The sequence below is a fragment of the Babylonia areolata genome, chromosome 10 (assembly GCF_041734735.1).
Source record: "Babylonia areolata isolate BAREFJ2019XMU chromosome 10, ASM4173473v1, whole genome shotgun sequence".
NCBI lineage: Eukaryota > Metazoa > Mollusca > Gastropoda > Neogastropoda > Buccinidae > Babylonia > Babylonia areolata.
The window spans coordinates 5971663-5991127 of NC_134885.1; the positions used below are offsets into that span (position 1 = coordinate 5971663).

The 19465-nt window shown below is 40.9% G+C and overlaps 1 protein-coding gene across 2 annotated transcripts; it reads right to left on the minus strand.

Moving 5' to 3' along the window:
* Positions 1-1318: 1318 nt before the first annotated feature.
* On the minus strand, positions 1319-16918 carry LOC143286745 (zinc finger CCHC domain-containing protein 17-like). 2 transcript variants are annotated; one of them, XR_013055853.1, is made up of 9 exons: positions 16741-16918; positions 14487-14544; positions 14106-14206; positions 12371-12456; positions 10947-11047; positions 8854-9011; positions 7379-7540; positions 4438-4944; positions 1319-4383 (listed from the first exon to the last, which is right to left on the minus strand). XR_013055853.1 is itself a non-coding variant. In XM_076594469.1 (8 exons), exons 1-8 carry the CDS (start codon positions 16828-16830, stop codon positions 4915-4917), a joined length of 786 nt encoding a protein of 261 aa, XP_076450584.1. In that variant the 5' UTR covers positions 16831-16918; the 3' UTR covers positions 1319-4914. The 2 variants fall into 2 exon arrangements, 1 of the variants encoding a protein (XP_076450584.1); XM_076594469.1 differs by having other exon boundaries at positions 1319-4944.
* Positions 16919-19465: the final 2547 nt, after the last annotated feature.

The window sequence follows — 19465 nt, forward strand, 5'->3', positions numbered from 1 at the left end:
AAAAGAAGAAAATAATGATAATAATAATAATAATGCACCAATCTTTTCTCCTCCTATTGTGCACACACATATGCAAACACACACACACACACACACATATATATATATATATATACATGGATATATCTATATTTATATTATACACTTACAGTTACACACACACACACACACACACACACATATATATATATACATGGATATATCTATATTTATATTATACACTTACAGTTACACACACACACACACACACACACATATATATATATATATACATGGATATATCTATATTTATATTATACACTTACAGTTACACACACACACACACACACACACATATATATATATATATATATACATGGATATATCTATATTTATATTATACACTTACAGTTACACACACACACACACACACATATATATATAGTTTTGTTTCATTATCGTTGTCAGTCTATTTTGAATTCTCTCTCTTGTATGTATGTTTCAAAACATAGACACACACACACACATCTCCTGTGTTCCTAAGAAGCTTAAGTTAAAGGTGTGTTTTGGAGACATTCATATTCTTATTCATGTCTATATGTATGCGCATTTTATATGTGTGTGCGGATTAGCATGAGTACATGTATCGATGCGATGATGACAATGATAATGATGTGTTTGTGTGTGTGTGTGTGTGTGTGTGTGTGTGTACTTAGTATGTATGAGTATACATGCGTTTGTAAACAAGCTTGTGTATACATGCTTGTGTTCATACATAATTATGTATGTGTGTCTGTACACTCACAGGTTTGTTGGGGTGTAAGTGTACATGCATGCAAGAATAGTGCTTGTATCTGTGTGAAAGTGCTCCTTTGTCTGTTTAATGTATGCTCTTGTATGCGTGCACTCATGTTTGAGCGTATGTGAGCGCTTGTCTCTGTAGGCGTGCATGTGCGCATGCCAGTATGAGCATGTGAGTGTGTGTATGCAAGAGAAAGGAGGGAGAGAGAGTGTGTGTATGCGTGTGAGTGTGCATGTGTGTGAGTGTGTGCGCATGCGCATGTATACGTGTGTGAGTGTGTATACACGCGTACTGGAATTAAATCACTACAACAGTTAACTTTACAAGGAAGGATAAGGTTTATGTTCTTCTATACACAAGGACTGCAGCTATGTTTATTCCGAAGTGAGTGTAAGTGAATGGCCATTTTTGTCCCATTTTTCAGGCAACCATATTCCATTTTCCGGGACAAAATGTAAACCTTTTCACCTGACCAGTTCTATCAGGAATCAAGACTTGGAGTTTCTCAGCGAGCACACACACATCTAAACACACTGCGCATCCACTGGAAAATGGTGATTGGTCAAGATATCATATTCCATATTTAATTAGTTTTCAACATCTTTAACATAACACAACACAACAAATCTCATTACAAGTGACATGATGCTAAAAAATAATAGACATATCAAAAACATTCCTTTAATGAAGTTTTCTAACTGTGCAGATGAACAACTGCTCATGTCCGACTGAGCATTAAGTAAAAACCTGTCAGAATACTTTCAGTGTGAAAACTGCTAACACCAAGAATGAATAGTAAGTTATCATAACTCTGACAAAAACTATAACAGACAAGCACAGAACAGCATGCACACATTTCTCACTGCTAGAGATCAAAACTAAAAGCTTTTTAAAAAAAATGATATATATACATATATATTTTATTATTTATATATATATATAAAATGGAAGCCTGTCAAATCTAATGTTCAAAAACTTTTCAGATAAAAGAAAATTTGGGACAGACCACTACCCACTTACTGTCTGCTGCAAAAGAATTACTGATAAGATTTAGAATGGACTGTTACACAGAAGTAATGTCAATACCAGGGGGATGCTAGCTAAGACAGCACAAGACAGGCAACAGTGGAGACCTGCAGTGGCAGCCATTGTGTTCAACAATGCATGAAGACGATCAAGTCAGTAAAAAGTAAGCTACACAAAAGTGTATGGCAATAAAAACCAAAGTCACATTTGAAACATGGCAGCAGGTCCGATTCGCCTGTATTTCCTTTTCACCTACTCTGATGGTGCTGCCAACCTCAGTGGCCTCTTGAGAGTTCTGTTCTGTTTCACCTGCCTGCAGTTTTCATTTAGCCCATTCAGCCCTCCCCGCCTCTTTCTCTCACACACACAATCCATTGAAGAAAGTGGTATTTTTGTTTGTTTTTAAAACATACTCACACAGGCACATCTGCACACACACACATACACACACACACAGCAGTGTAATACATGAGCAAACTAGGAACAGCTGAATCAGGACCACCAAATAAGTGATAGGCGAACTGGGAATAGGCTATAGGGTAATCAGGAATAGTGGAACGGTGCTGACAACAGAAATCTGCAACCTAAATTCACTGCAGGTCAACATTACCCCAGTTCTCTCACGTTCATCATGCACCATGGAGAGTGGTCAGTGGTCATGGTCTTCAGCAGAAAAGGGAAAAACACAACTTTCACTTTCAGTTTCTCAAGAAGGCATCACTGCATTTGGGCAAATCCATAATTATACACGAACTTACAGCACATCTGCTAGACAACTAGATGCCTGACCAGCAGCATCACCCAATGCACTTGTCAGGCCTTCATTGCATGCATATGTATATTTGTGTACACGTCACAGCGGATTCCTTCTGCAGAATTTTGCTGGAGGACAACCCTTTTGTTGCCATGGGTTCTTTTTCAGTGCCCCAATGCGTGCTGCAAACGTGACCTCAGTGTATCGTTTCATCCGAACGACCAGATGCTCAGTTTGATTTTCCCGTCAAACTTGGAAGAAAGAATGAGACTGAGCTTCAAACTCAAGACTCTCATGGACGCTGTATTGGGGGATAATGGGTCTTAACCATCCTGCCACCTTCCTCTGAAAAAAATACAATAACATGGCTACGGCACTGTTACTTTTGTTTTAGACAAAGGCTACTTTGCCATTTTACATTTGAGCGTGATGTTACTGTGTGGAGTGATGGCCTAGAGGCAACGCGTCCGCCTAGGAAGCGAGCGAATCTGAGCGCGCTGGTTCGAATCACGGCTCAGCCGCCGATATTTTCTCCCCCTCCACTAGACCTTGAGTGGTGGTCTGGACGCTAGTCATTCGGATGAGATGATAAACCAAGGTCCCGTCTGCAGCATGCACCTAGCGCACGTAAAAGAACCCACGGCAACAAAAGGGTTGTTCCTGGCAAAATTCTGTAGAAAAGTCCACTTCGATAGGAAAAACAAATAAAACTGCACGCAGGAAAAAATACAAAAAAAATGGGTGGCGCTGTAGTGCAGTGACGCGCTCTCCCTGAGGAGGGCAGCCCGAATTTCACACAGAGAAATCTGTTGTGATAAAAAGAAATGCAAATACAACAAATACTGCAGTGAAGGTTAATTTTTGACTCACATGTAATGGTGTATGTGTAAACACAGTAAGTCTGTGTAATGAACAGGTGTCAGTGTGATAACTGTGATGTCAGCATTTTCTCAGCAACTACATGTGACATAGGATCCGAACCTGGTAGATGGTAGGTACGAATAAGACCTTGTAAAGATCCACTTTATGATGATATGTTAAGCAGGGTGAGGGGATCAAAGGTCAAGGTCATGTTCTATACTTCCTTTCATAATATACCCTGGTGACAACCAGGCCCAAGAGATACAGACACCAGCAGAGCGAGTCAGGAAATCTGAGCAACACTCCAAAAGACGCATCTGTGAAGTGCATAATTAAAACACAATCCTGCTGAAAAGGTTCATATACACAAGGATAATACACACCTACAGTGTAACGATCTTCAACAGCGCACCAATCAAACATCACTTTCTCACATTTCTGCAGATCTCTTGCTGCTTATGCCTTATACATTTCCTCCCAGAGAATTAACACTGATAGCAGTTCCACTTTAATTACACAGCAGTCGGAACATCAAAGTTCTTTGTGCACAGGTCACTGCCAACAGAACGCCTGCATCCCAGAAATGTATGCAGCAGAAAAAAACATGCATTCCTCTCCCCCAGGCCAACTCTGTGTACATGTGAGCTTTAACCCCTTGCCTGCTGCTAATCAGTATATCAACTGGTAAAGAGCTGTCACCTGACTGAGATAAGACAGAGCTTACAGGTCAGGATGTCAGTGAAGGGCTGTCACCTGACTGAGATAAGACAGAGCTTACAGGTCAGGATGTCAGTGAAGGGCTGTCACCTTACTGAGACAAGAGCTTACAGGTCAGGATGTCAGTGAAGGGCTGTCACCTCACTGAGATCAGAGTTAACAGGTCAGGGTGTCAGTGAAGGGCTGTCACCTCACATAGATTGGACAGAGCTTACAGGTAAGGGTGTCAGTGAAGGGCTGTCACCTTATGGAGACAGGACAGAGCTTACAGGTCAGGATGTCAGTGAAGGGCTGTCACGTAAATGAGATAAAACAGAGCTTACAGGTCAGGATGTCAGTGAAGGGCTGTCACCTGAATGAGATAAGACAGAGCTTACAGGTCAGGATGTCAGTGAAGGGCTGTCACCTCATGGAGATAAGACAGAGCTTACAGGTCAGGATGTCAGTCACCAGTCTTTATCTAGACTTCTTCCTCTTGGGGATTCTGTTCCCTTTGCTCAGCAAAATCACAATTACATCACTGAGAAGCACACACAATACAGGGCATGCAGATAAAACTCACACCACACTGATCTCATTATTTGACCAAGCTTCAGCAGTCAAGGGGTTAAGAACCCCCCACCCTCCCTCCCCTCCCCACACACACACACACAAAAGCTGACAAAGAATCATGAGAATGACGGTCCAAAGTGGGATAGTCACAACAAGCGCAGAGGGTGGTGATTCATACAGCTGACTGATGGGCAGTGTCAATGTCCTCATCTCCCGTGGCACCTCAGCTTCTGTGTTTGTGGCTTCCTTTTTTCTGCAATAACAACAGAAAAACAAATAAATAAATACATTAATAAACAAACGAATACATAAATAAATAAATACATGAATAAATAAACAAATTAATTAAAAAAATATATGATCATATGCTTGCAGATATAAACTGACACTGTCCATTTATCCATCAAGCGATCTGTAGATTTCATGCAGGAGAAATGGAGAGGGGAGAGAAGGGGAAGGCAGAGAGACAGAGAGAAAGAGGAAGGACTGAGAGGGGAGGACACAGAGAGTGGGAATGAATGAATGAATGGTTTATTCATTTATAGGCCACTGCCCCTTATGAAAGGGTGTCACAAATTCTTCATAGACAGCGGTATCGTGCATTGTAAAATGACATACGTTCGGCTAACATACATATATCATACCTTCTTTTAAGAAGTATACCCTTACCTAAGCAATACATAATACACATCATGAAACATACTGTATTCAACTGACATTTATACACCTAAATAATATATGATATACTCTCAATAATATATCTTACATGCTTGGTTAAGAGACACAGAGAGAGAGAAACAGTGAGGGAGACTTCTTATTCTTCTTCGTTCGTGGGCTGCAACTCCCATGTTCACTCGTATGCACACGAGTGGGCTTTTACGTGTATGACCATTTTTACCCCGTCATGTAGGCAGCCATTCTACGCTTTCGGGGGTGTGCATGCTGGGTATGTTCTTGTTTCCATAACCCACCCAACGCTGACATGGATTACAGGATCTTTAACGTGCGTATTTGATCTTCTGCTTGCATATACACACGAAGGGGGTTCAGGCACTAGCAGGTCTGCACATGTGTTGACCTGGGAGATAGTAAAAATCTCCACCCTTTACCCACCAGGCGCCGTCACCGTGATTCGAACCCGGGACCCTCAGATTGAAAGTCCAACGCTTTAACCACTCGGCTATTGCGCCCGTCAGTGAGGGAGACAAACTGACAAATTTTGGAAGGTGAAAGAACACTTTTTGCGAATTAACAGAACAGACACGGTGGACATTTTCACAGTTTCAGTGTGCTGTATGCAAAGCACTGTGTGGTGAAACAGTGGTCATGTTAACCATTAAAAAGGCCCCACAGTCTTTCATGGCTATCATGACAGAGAATTCATGTCCACTGTTTCAAACACTTGGCATAAGAAGGTGAAGCCCAATCCTCTACTACCTCTGCTGCTTTTAATTCACTCCGGACGATGGAACGCTACAGCGTTCTTGACGTAAGGTAGTGTTCCAGACGATGGAACGCTATAGCAGTTTCGAAGATTAAAAATTTTTCCACGTTTTCCCCATGGGGTAGCATAACAATCGCAGCTACACCGGGCATTACGAACGTGTCAAGGGTAGAATGGAAAGTTTCTTCATGCAATTCAGTAACAACACACTCCACAGCGAGTCAGTGAGTTCAGGACCCCACACGATAAGCTAATCTGCATACGTATTGAAAATGGCGTCGCAGACGATGCAAGTGGAAATTTTTGGAGTAAACTAGATCACAACAACGGCTTTTACCGCTGCTGAAGTGATTGAAATGCTTCAAACGAAAGGTTTCGACATCGACAAGGATGATGAAGACATTGAATAAAGTATCTGCAGTGAAGATAGCAACCAGCAAGAAGGTACTGAAAGTGACTCAGCTTCTGAGAGCAGTGAAGAGGGAGGGGGGTGGGCGTTCACACAACGTGAGGAGATGGGTCAGTGGGTCAAGTACAGTGAGTTTCATTCAGTTACTTTATGTTTTGCATTTTTTGTGATTTTTTTCCTAACCCGAACAAATGGGTCATCTGTAGGGAAAAGCAAGGGAGAGAACTAATCATCCGGAGTGAGTTAACCTTTCTCGACCCAAAGTCGGGCATCAATTCACACCTGTGTGGGGTGAGGAAAATCTGAGTAAAGTACCTTTCCCACTTTCCCCATCAACACAACACCATGATGAAAGGCAGACTTAAACTCTGATCACCAAAGAACACTGGATCTGAAGTCAATTGTGATAGAAGAGAGTTTTTGTTAGGTTCATGTGAGCATTGCTTCAGTGTTGTCAGCAATGAACTGCAATTTATTCTGAGTCAAACGTGTTGTCATCAATGAATTGTAATTCATTCTGAGTCAACCAGTTCTGAATGTCCGGGAAGCAGTCGGACGTGCCTTGCGAGAGAGGGGACAAATTTTCTGGGGCATTGCTTTTCTGGAGTTTAAGTGTCAGAATGTAAGAGTGTAACTGTGTTAAGACTGATGACTGACATTGTGGTGGTTAGTGATTTCAGCCAGGGGGGAGCAGTATATAGACTGAGAAGAACAGGACCTGAAACAGATCCTTATAAAACTCCTCGGCCACAATATTTTCTGACTAACATGGTTTCTTTTCTTCTTTTTTTCTCTTCTTCTTTTTTTCCCCTTTGCAGTGAAGGTTCTACTTACATGTTTTCTGTGTTTTTCATGAGTGCTGCTATCTGAGGAGTCTGAGTGGTGTCGTTTTCTTTTCTTTTTCTTCGCTGTCGGCCCACTGTCGCTGTCACTGTCGTCCGACGAAGAGGAGTGGCGTTTTCTTTTCTTCTTCTTCTCTTTTTTTACCTTTTTGTCCTGCAACACGTACACAGTCAACAAATCAGTTTCGCTGATAACTACGAACATGATGGGGAAAAACATTCATAAGACTTTTCACACAAAGTCAATCATTGATGGATTAATAAACAGGGCAAAAACATCCATGACTTTTCACAAAGTGAATAAGTGGGGGGTTGATAAACAGGGGGGGAAACATTTATCAGACTTTTTACAAAGTCAATAGTTGATAGATTGATAAATTACATAGTTTCTGTCATTTTCTGTGTACCAGAGTCTGTACAACTCAAAACAAAATGTGATTGGGTACTGGGCAGGGCATATGACTCAGTTTTGGACATTCAACCATGAACAGCAACTACATCCTGCCAACTGTATCAGACATACGAACAAATATACAGTCGAAAGCACTGAGAGAGGGAGAGAATGACAGAGAGAGAGAGAGAGAGAGAGAGGCATATGCCACATTTAAAACAAGAGAGGCATGGCCTTCAAGACTCACTTGTGATACACTTTTTAAAAAATCTAATCGTTAAAATGTGTTCTGTATTTGTTATTATAAAGCTTCGCATCAAAAAAATAAAAATAAAAAAATAAAAAATACTAACCAGATTCGAATTAAGTCCCCTAGCATTAATTACAGAGTACTTTCCTTTTTTTACTATCTGCACCAAAACGTTTGCAAAATAAATAAAACTTCCATGCTTAGCAAAAGAAGTTCCTGTTTGAACAAAAAATTATAATAATGACTGCTCTTGTTGTTGGGTCAGAATATCAGATCAAAGTGCCAAGTTTAGAGAATACAAAAAAATTAAAAAAAACAGTAAATGCAGTTTGCATATAATTAGGCTTCATTTTTTATTTTTTTGTGCCCATCCCAGAGGTGCAATATTGTTTTAAACAAGATGACTGGAAAGAACTGAATTTTTCCTATTTTTATGCCTAATTTGGTGTCAACTGACAAAGTATTTGCAGAGAAAATGTCAATGTTAAAGTTTACCACGGACACACAGACACACACACACACACACACACACACACACACAGAGACAACTGAACACCGGGTTAAAACATAGACTCACTTTGTTTACACAAGTGAGTCAAAAAATCATACTTCATATGCCATTTTTCATGTTATGTTATCAATCCTCGACACAGATCTAAACAGACAGAAAATTTGAACATCCACTTTTCTTCTTTTGTTCTTTTTTTTTTTTTTTAATCACATTTTGTGTGTGTGGGTGTGAGTGTGTTTATGCAAGTTTCTCATTCAAACATCATGATTTCTGTTTCAAAAACTTTCTTTTTTTTTTAAATCACACAAGTCGCACCTTCTTCTTTTTCTTCTTCCTGGCATGAGTGCTGGTGCCTGCAGAGGGGGGAGGTGGGGGAGGGGGCTCGGAGTCTGATGGAACCATGTCTTCAAGTTCTGGCACCAAGTCGTACTGCTTGGTCCCCTTGCCCACAAAACACTCCATCGCCAGGTGACCTGTTGGCAACAAACGTCACTTGTGTGTGTGTGTGTGTGTGTGTGTGTGTATGTGCGTGAGTGTGTGAGTGTGTGTGTGTGTGTGTGTGTGTGTGTGTGTGTGTGTGTGTGTGTATGTATGTGTGTGTGTGTGTGTGTGTGTGTGTGTGTATGTGCGTGAGTGTGTGAGTGTGTGTGTGTTTGTGTGTGTGTGTGTGTGCATGTGTGTATGTGTGTGAGTGTCTGTATGTATGTGTGTGAGAGTGTGTGTGTGTTTGTGTGTGCGTATGTGTGTGTGTGTGTGTGAGAGTGTGTGTGTGTGTGTGTGTGTGCATGCATGCATGCATGTGTGTGTGTGTGTGTGTGTGTGACTGACTTACCACGTCCCTCACAGTTCAAACAGCATGACTGACTTACCACATCCCTCACAGTTCAAACAGCATGACTCACTTACCACATCCCTCACAGTTCAAACAGCATGACTGACTTACCACGTCCCTCACAGTTCAAACAGCATGACTGACTTACCACATCCCTCACAGTTCAAACAGCATCACTGACTTTCCACATCCATCACAGTTCAAACAGCATCACTGACTTACCACGTCCCTCACAGTTCAAACAGCATGACTGAATTACCACGTCCCTCACAGTTCAAACAGCATGACTGAATTACCACATCCATCACAGTTCAAACAGCATCACTGACTTACCACGTCCCTCACAGTTCAAACAGCATGACTGAATTACCACGTCCCTCACAGTTCAAACAGCATGACTGAATTACCACGTCCCTCACAGTTCAAACAGCATGACTGACTTACCATGTCCCTCACAGTTCAAACAGCATGATTCACTTACCACGTCCCTCACAGTTCAAACAGCATGATTCACTTACCACGTCCCTCACAGTTCAGACAAACAGCATGACTGACTTACCACGTCCCTCACAGTTCAAACAACATGACTGACTTAACATATCTCTCACAGTTCAAACAGCATGACTCACTTACCAAATCCATCACAGTTCAAACAGCATCACTGACTTACCACGTCCCTCACAGTTCAAACAGCATGACTGACTTACCACGTCCCTCACAGTTCAAACAGCATGACTGACTTACCACATCCCTCACAGTTCAGACAAACAGCATGACTGACTTACCACGTCCCTCACAGTTCAAACAGCATGACTGACTTACCACATCCCTCACAGTTCAAACAGCATGACTGACTTACCACGTCCCTCACAGTTCAAACAGCATGATTCACTTACCACGTCCCTCACAGTTCAAACAGCATGATTCACTTACCACGTCCCTCACAGTTCAAACAGCATGACTGACTTACCACGTCCCTCACAGTTCAAACAGCATGATTCACTTACCACATCCCTCACAGTTCAAACAGCATGATTCACTTACCACATCCCTCACAGTTCAAACAGCATGACTGACTTACCACGTCCCTCACAGTTCAAACAGCATGACTGACTCACCACGTCCCTCACAGTTCAAACAGCATGACTCACTTACCACGTCCATCACAGTTCAAACAGCATGACTTCTTCTTCTTCTGCGTTCACTCGTATGCACACGAGTGGGCTTTTACGTGTATGACCGTTTTTACCCCGCCATGTAGGCAGCCATACTCCGTTTTTGGCGGTGTGCATGCTGGGTATGTTCTTGTTTCCATAACCCACCGAACGCTGACATGGATTACAGGATCTTTAACGTGCGTATTTGATCTTCTGCTTGCATATACACACGAAGGGGGTTCAGGCACTAGCAGGTCTGCACATATGTTGACCTGGGAGATCGTAAAAATCTCCACCCTTTACCCACCAGGCGCCATCACCGTGAAAACAGCATGACTGACTTACCACATCCCTCACAGTTCAAACAGCATGACTCACTTACCACGTCCCTCACAGTTCAAACAGCATGACTGACTTACCATGTCCCCCACAGTTGCGACATGTTGTGTCGTACACAGCACCCAGCTCTATGGGAGGCTTGTCACCAGCAAAGAATCGTTTTCTTTTCTTCTCATCTTGACTGCAAAGTAGTACAATATTGGATATATGAGTACACACACGCACGCACGCACACACACACACATATATATAAGTAGATATATAAACATAGATAGATATGTATAGATATATAGTATATACACACAATGGGATTTCACTTTGACAATCTACAAAAACGCACACACTTATTTATACACACACATATTCACACACACATACACAAACACACACATACATATATATGTCACACACACACACGCGCCGCGCGCGCACGCGCACGCACACACACACACGTACACACACACATTCACAGACACACATAATGAGTAAATGTCTGCATGACCAAGAAGACAGACAAAAGCAAGAAAACAGAGGGAGAGAAAAATATGTGACATTCTCTAAAATATATTGAGCGATATATTCAGTTTACAAATGTGACGGTCCTTCCTGTGTCATAGCCATTTTGTCTTGTTCCAAAAAAGCAGGTTATATTCACTTTTGATATAAATTTATTCAACATTCAAAGCATAGAATATTTACACAGATTTAGTAATTAATACATCTCTTTTCTCCAACTTTTATTTATATGCAAAAGCTGATTGGAAAAATATCATTTATTATAGAACTTCTGTTTCTCTTCTTTTTTTTATTTATTCAAAGATTACACAATACTAAGGAACAAAATACATTCAGCAAACTATCAAATTAACTCTTTAATCCATCTGTGTGTAAGCAAAGTGGCACAGTAGTCAAATGGTTAAAGCACTGGACTTTCTGTCTGAAGGTCCTGGGTTCTATCTTTGCATAGACACCTGGTAGATAAAAAGTGGAGATTTTTCCAGTCTCTCAGATCAATACTTGTGCAGACCCACTTTTGCTTTAATCCACTTCATTGTGTATACACATGAGGGTGATCAATTACACACAATACAGATGCCGTAATCCATGTCAGTGTACGGTGGGTTATGGATACATGACCATACCCAGTATGTACACACCTGATATGATGTCTGCCCACAGTAATGTGTAAACTGATACATTTTTTTTCCTGTCATTTACAATCAATGAGTTTGTTTGTATGCAAAACTCTTTGAGCTCAATGTCAGGGAAAAACACCCCACTGAAGAAGTGTTAATCATTATCATTCTTCTTATCACTATTACTATCATTATTCTCACTGTCAAAGAGTTATCACTCCTGACCTGATTTCATGACCCTGATAAACTCATGAATAAAATAAAAAATATCAATAACTTTGTCTTGTCTTCATGTCTTCACTAAGGACCAATGGCTAATTCCTAGCTAGTGTCAAAAAAACAACAACAAAAAACAACCCAAAACTGACCTGAGCTGAACATTGTTTGGGTCTAGATCCTGTCCTGTTGTCTGGTTGACCAACTTCATGGACAAGCCAATCTTGGATCCCTCCGTCTGAGTGCAACAAAAAGATTTCAGAAAAGGTTCACAAGCTCTAAACATGCTCCAGCCCAAAGGACTTTAAAGCAAAATGAACAACGTAACGAACACTACAAGAGCATGATGGTATCAAACACATAACGTACTAGCAATACACAGCAATTACAGTGCAGGCATACTTTTGACGAGATGTTTGACATAATACCGTAATAACAAATGTACAAACATTTATGTTTAACATTATACAGTCATAATAAATGTGCAAACATTTATGCTTGACATACAGTCATAACAAATGTGAAAACATTTATGCCTTCCCTTGTTAGTACTATATTTCTTAGAAACATTAAACATTAATTTATTGTAAACAAACTGGAACAAAGTGAACAGCAGTACTAGAAATAGAGATGGGTTCACTTTCTAGAAACTCCGCCTAAGCCGTTCCCAAGCCTGGTTGCAAAAGGAGGAGGGTTAGGCGTGGGGTTAGCGCACCCATCCCGTAAAAAAAAAAAAGCTGCTGCTACAGAAACCAGCACTACAAGAAGCTGGCCTTATGTTCCGACTGGAACGAAGAGGATTAGGTCAAGTCAAGTCACTTTCTAGATAGTAGATGTATTGTTAAACACAACATACATTTTGATGATGTTAGGAAACTGGGTTATGAAGCAATTCTTCCATCCATCAACATGTGAACAATCTATCTACAGTAAAACTAACAGACAATTAACTCTCTCCATACGAACGGCGAAAGAGACGACGTTAACAGCGTTTCATCCCAATTACCACCGTCAAAATATTGCAAGCGGAACACTCTTATACTGAAGAGGTGAATGTTGACAAAGAATACCACAATTCTGACGACGGAAGCTAAAGGTTGGGTCACTCAGACACCCACTGGACATCCGAGGGGTCTGTGTAGAGGAGAAGAGAGGACTGGCCATACTATGTGAGTTAAAAAGCTATGGCAAAAGGTCCCATAGCTTTTTGCAACCATTTGAGCAGTGAAATCATTATCCACTGTGTCCAGGGCTCAGCATGGGAAGGAGGGACCCAATCCTCCCCTTCAGCTGATTTGAATTTCCTGTACAGGCCAGGTACCTATTAAACCTGGGTAAAGTAAGGAAAGTGAGCGAGTAAAAAGTTCTACTGATTAACAAATAATAAAGAGTGGTAACTCTCTCCATTGACAAGGTACACAACTTCAAGTCAGTGCTGCTCACGCTACCGATTCAGCTAGCACACAGGTAAATAAAAGCTACATTGGAACAAACCCAGACACTTCCTCAAAAAAGGAAGAGCCGGGCCTGTCCTTGTACTGATCATTTGACATGTGCACACAGCAGTAAAAACAGAAGAAATGTGCAAACACAAATGAGCTTTTATTCAACACTGGCATAGCCTCTTTAATCCTGAACAAGCCACACAGAACACATGGACAATACAGAACAAACACACGGTTGCCTTGGCGGTTTTTCAACTGGAAATTAACAAACATTGAGGCCAGGAGATGAAATGATTAACAAATAGTAAAGAGTGGTAACTCTCTCCATTCACAAAGTTCTACTGGTTCAGACATCCATCATCTTACCCATTCTGCCATAGCGCCTAACTATAAATGCAATGAATTACTGTGTTGTGAAATTATGTATGAAACTGGCTCCCACCTCCACGCTGATCACTTTGCAGTAGACTTTTTCTCCCTTGGCCAACATCTCTGCAGGGTCCTCAATACGTGCTGAGGACATCTGGGATACATGGACCAGTCCTGCAAAATAAGGAACAGACACGACCATATCAGTTTCAAGGTGTCAAGCCTACTGACTGATCTCTTATTTTTATGCTACATTACATCCAATGAAAAAAATTTTTTTTTTTTTTTTTTTGCAATCAACCTTGGGAGAAAGGGTTAGAGCAGGATTCAAACCCACACCCTCAAACACTCTGTATTGGCAGATAAGCATCTTAACCATTCTGCCATTTTACAAATATTTACAACAAAAGGCATTCAAAATTATATTAATTAATAAATAAGAAAGGGAACTCACCATGTCTTTTATATCCAGGGATTGAGACGAACACACCATATTTCTGTACAGATGCTACCTTTAACACAAAAGCAAATGATTGTTATAATGTAACTGTTACACTGTTATCCATACACACACTCATACACTCATGTACAGACATGTGCTCATGCATGCACATACACTCTCACACACTTCTATCGAATTAATCAATTCCACATGTGAGCATAATCACCCCTAAAACAAAGAATTGGTCTCTAAATCTTGTAAACAAATGGCATGGAAAAATAATTATACATTTGTAAAATGCACTCATGGGTCTACACAAGTGACATAAATTGGAAATAACTTACATGGACTCGACAGTGAAACATATCACATTAGTATTGTCAACCAGTGTTGTTTAGTTTGCAATAAAGTACATCTTTCAACCGTTTTCTTTTTTAAATCCTTCCGAAGATATGCTTATACAGTTATAAATTGTTTCTGCAATAGTCCACTTTTTGTGTTATCAGTTGTCAGTCATTTCTAAACTACTTTCTGCTTAATCAACAAATTCCTATAGACACTAGAGTATTGTACACACACACACACACACACACACACACACACACATACATACCTACCCACCCCCACACACACGCATACATACATATATATATATATAATATATATATATATATATACATTGTGTGTGTGTGTGTGTGTGTGTGTGTGTGTGTGTGTGTGTGAACAACAAATAGCACATTAGTAGTCTAGATTAAACTGCCAAAATTAAAGTAAACCTTCTTTTCAAACTGATTTTTCCTTTCAAAATGATCTTCTGCTGAAGTCCCATGATCTAACTATTGATCATTCTGGCACTTATATTTAAAAGTATAACTGAGGGGTTTGCCATAAGATCATGTGACGGTGTGTCCATTCTGCTTTTGTTGTTCAATCATGCAGCCAGCAAGGGAAGTGGGAAGGAGGTGGTCGCTTTGGGTGTCTTCTTCTTCTTCTGCATTCGTGGGCTTCAACTCCCACGTTCACTTGTATATACACGAGTGGGCTTTTGTGTGTATGACTGTTTTTACCCCGCCATGTAGGCAGCCATACTCCGCTTTCAGGGGTGTGCATGCTGGGTATGTTCTTGTTTCCATAACCCACCGAACGCCGACATGGATTACAGGATCTTTAACATGCGTATTTCATCTTATGCTTGCATATACACACAAAGGGGGTTCAGGCACTGGCAGGTCTGCACATATGTTGACCTGGGAGATCATAAAAATCTCCACCCTTTACCCACCAGGCGCCGTCACCGTGATTCGAACCCAGGAACCTCAGATCAAAAGTCCAACGCTTTAACCATTCGGCTATGGCGCCCGTCGCTTTGGGTGTCAAATCAAACTTGGACTCTTGAGACATTTGTTTCAATTGACAGTACCAATACTAATAGCACTGTATTCAGTATTCTGCTGTGTTGTAATGTTGTGTTGTGTTGTTTTGCATAGTGTTGTGATAGTCCTTTTTTTTCACAGCAGATTTCTCTGAGTGAAAATCAAGCTGCTCCCTTCACGGAAAGTGCATTATTCACAGTGCAGTGCCATCAGTTCTTTTTTCCTGTCTAGAAGTGTATTTGTTTTACTATCAGAGTGAACTTTCTACAGAATATTGCCAGGGCCAACCTTTTGTTCCTGCACTTAGTGCATGCTGATTATGGGCCCTTGTTTCATCATTAATCCTGATGAGTAACACCTTGACGACCACTCACTGCCTAGATCGCTGAAGGAGCTAGAGATCAATGTACACAACACCCGTGTGTTGTACCCCTGACCAAAAAACGATGCGTGTCTATCTGTGCCCTGAAACCATTATGCTGCACCTTGCTATCATTGTTTATTAAATTATTTACTTGAACTTGAACTTGAACTGTACGATGTTTGAGGTCCAAAGACCTGTTCATCGCTCCGTGTGGGTCATCAGCTGTACATACTAGACTTTGCATGCGTGCCTTATTGGCAAGACGGATTGTACTTGTCTGGCTTGTTCTTCCAGTAGTAATAATTTATTATTACTTATTGTTATTCCTTCCATATACCCCTAACTTTTGTCTTCGTCTATGGCCTCCATACACTGAATCGCTAGAAGTTATTATACTTATTACTGATGCAACTACAATGTCAAAATGTGTGCACAACCTGGCAAAACAAAAGTTGGTAACACAAGGCAAAGCGACAACTTGTCAAGCACGCTCTCTCCAAGTTTGAGAAGTTTAACTTCGTTTCTTTACCTGTCCATGAAAGATTAAATGCAAAGCGGGCAGTCCTTCGTCAGCACTAAACCCACCACTCTTCTTATCATCATTTCCTTGCCTGTTCATCCTATACCGAAACAACAGCACAACAAACACTTGTCACACGAGTGTATCTGTCCAATCTGTCAGACTTGGTCCATTTTCGATTTTTCAGCTTTAGCAACACAATTTGTTTCAGGCCCGAAAGAGGTCGCAAAAAGTAAATGGTTATCTCCCTTGACGGGTAAAATAAGAAAAATACACTCCCCTCGAGTGTGGTTGAATCAAACAATAGAATAGAATAATGATAATGACAGTCTTTGGTGTAAATTCCTGAACAAGGATTTCCCCCCTTTCCGAAAATACTAGTAATCCATTACAAGTCGATGTTGGCTACCCATCCAAAAGAAGAAGAAGATGAGAAAAGCAATTCATATAAGAAACTTACGTCATTATGTATCAAGATGTACGGATTCAAATTACAAATAGAATGCATCGAACCTTCTTGAACTTGACCCACGAACCTATATACACGTACATGTGTGTGTGTGTGTGTGTGTGTGTGTGTGTGTTGTTGTTGTTGTTGTTGTTGTCCGCGTAATAGCTGGAGGCGAGCGTGTGGCGCGCGCGGCAGCCATTGCACTCCCCAACTTCAGTTTCAGTTTCAGTAGCTCAAGGAGGCGTCACTGCGTTCGGACAAAACCATATACGCTACACCACATCTGCCAAGCAGATGCCTGACCAGCAGCGTAACCCAACGCGCTTAGTCAGGCCTTGGGAAAAAAAACAAAAACAAAAAAAACAAAAAAAAAAAACAACAAAAAAAAAAAAACACACACACACAACAGCAAAAAAAACAAAAACAAAAAAAACAAAAACACAAAAAAAACGGGGGAATAAATAATAGATAAGCTTGCATAAATAAATAAATAAATAAATAAATAAATAAATAATAATTATAATATAGAAAAAGGTAGTAGTAATAATATTAGTAATACTAATAAAATGATAATAATAAAACATAAATAAATAAATAAATAAGACAACAATGGTGATAAATAAGCAAATAAATGTAAAAAATGAAGACACACATTCACACATACACCCACACATGCATAACAGAAATGCGCCAGACATGCAGTTTCACATATATGAAAGCACAGTCAAATACATATAAACGTACATGAGCTCCAACACACACACACACACACGCATTACCGTGCACCTCCTCTACCCCCCTCCTCCACACACTCATTTCTAGTCTAAGTATCGCAGCTTCCACGGCACACACACACACACAAACACAAACACACACTCACAGAGATGAACACGTACTTGTACAAGCACATATGAAAGCACAGTCAAATACATATAAACGTACATGAGCTCCAACACACACACACACACACACACATTACCTTGCACCTCCTCTACCCCCTCCTCCACACACTCCCAACTTCAGTGAACGAGAACTTAAGTCGAAAGAGTATCATGTTGTATTAGCAGGACTGTTATAAGCCCTGCATCTCTCCTTGATACACCCGTTAGAAAGTTTTGATGCATTCACACCATACATACTGTCGAATCATCCAGCTACAAACCCTTGAAAAGAAATTTGATTGAAGGGGGCGGGGAAGCCGGGGCCGGGATGCACAAACGGGCCTCAACTGGCTGGGTGTCAACTTGTTGAGGAACTGATTTCTGGACTGCTGGATACTGCTTTTTGCTCTGGCATGTAGAAAATCCCACAGTGCAGGTTCCTGCAGTTCTGGAGGTTGACTTTGACCCCGATCGTCAGCCGTTCACAGTATGAGGTCACTATTTCAGTTTGTTCTCAGTTTCTGCTGTTAGGCGGGATTTGTGGATCATGACAAAGACTCCCCCTCCAAGCGTCGTATAGTCATTGCCGGTGATATACTAGTATTGTACTTATCAGGGGAAAACCTTTGTTGACTTCCCCACTGCACGTCCACACCGAGGAACTGGCACACACACACTGACACACACACACACACACACACACACTCGGACACTGCATACACACAGTGACACCGGCACACTGTGACCGCTGACGCACGCACGCATGCGCCCGCGCGCGCGCGCGCACACACACACACACACGATGGTGACAGGATAAGTAACTTTGTGAGTTTTATAAATTGCACTTTTATGATATTAACGATTGCGCTTTTATGACTCTTATATGTTTATCTTCAGCTCAAGTTGCCCAGCACTGCCGGCTGTCAGCGCTTCCTCGCTCAGTTTACTTATGATTATATTCATTTACAGAGATTGCTTCTGTCAGCATCCATACCCAGACTATCGCAAGTTCAGTTCAGTGCAGTTACTCAGAGGCATCACAGCTTTAGGACAAATCCACACACGCTACATTACATTTGCTAAACATGCCGTGACCAGCAGGGTAACTTAATGTGCTTAGTCAGCCCGTGTTGACGTTGAGAGGAAAAAAAGGATACAAAACAAATCAATGGACATGTCATCGAGTCAAATTGATGAACTTATAAATCAATCAAAATGAATATATCTAAAAAATCAAATCAAAATAAGTAGGCAAACAGATAAAGAAATGAAATGAAATGCAGAACAAAAGAGAATAACAATGACAACACAGACACACACACATTCACTGACACACACACACACACATGAAACACAGACAGCCGATAGACACAAACACATACGCACACACACAGCACGCACA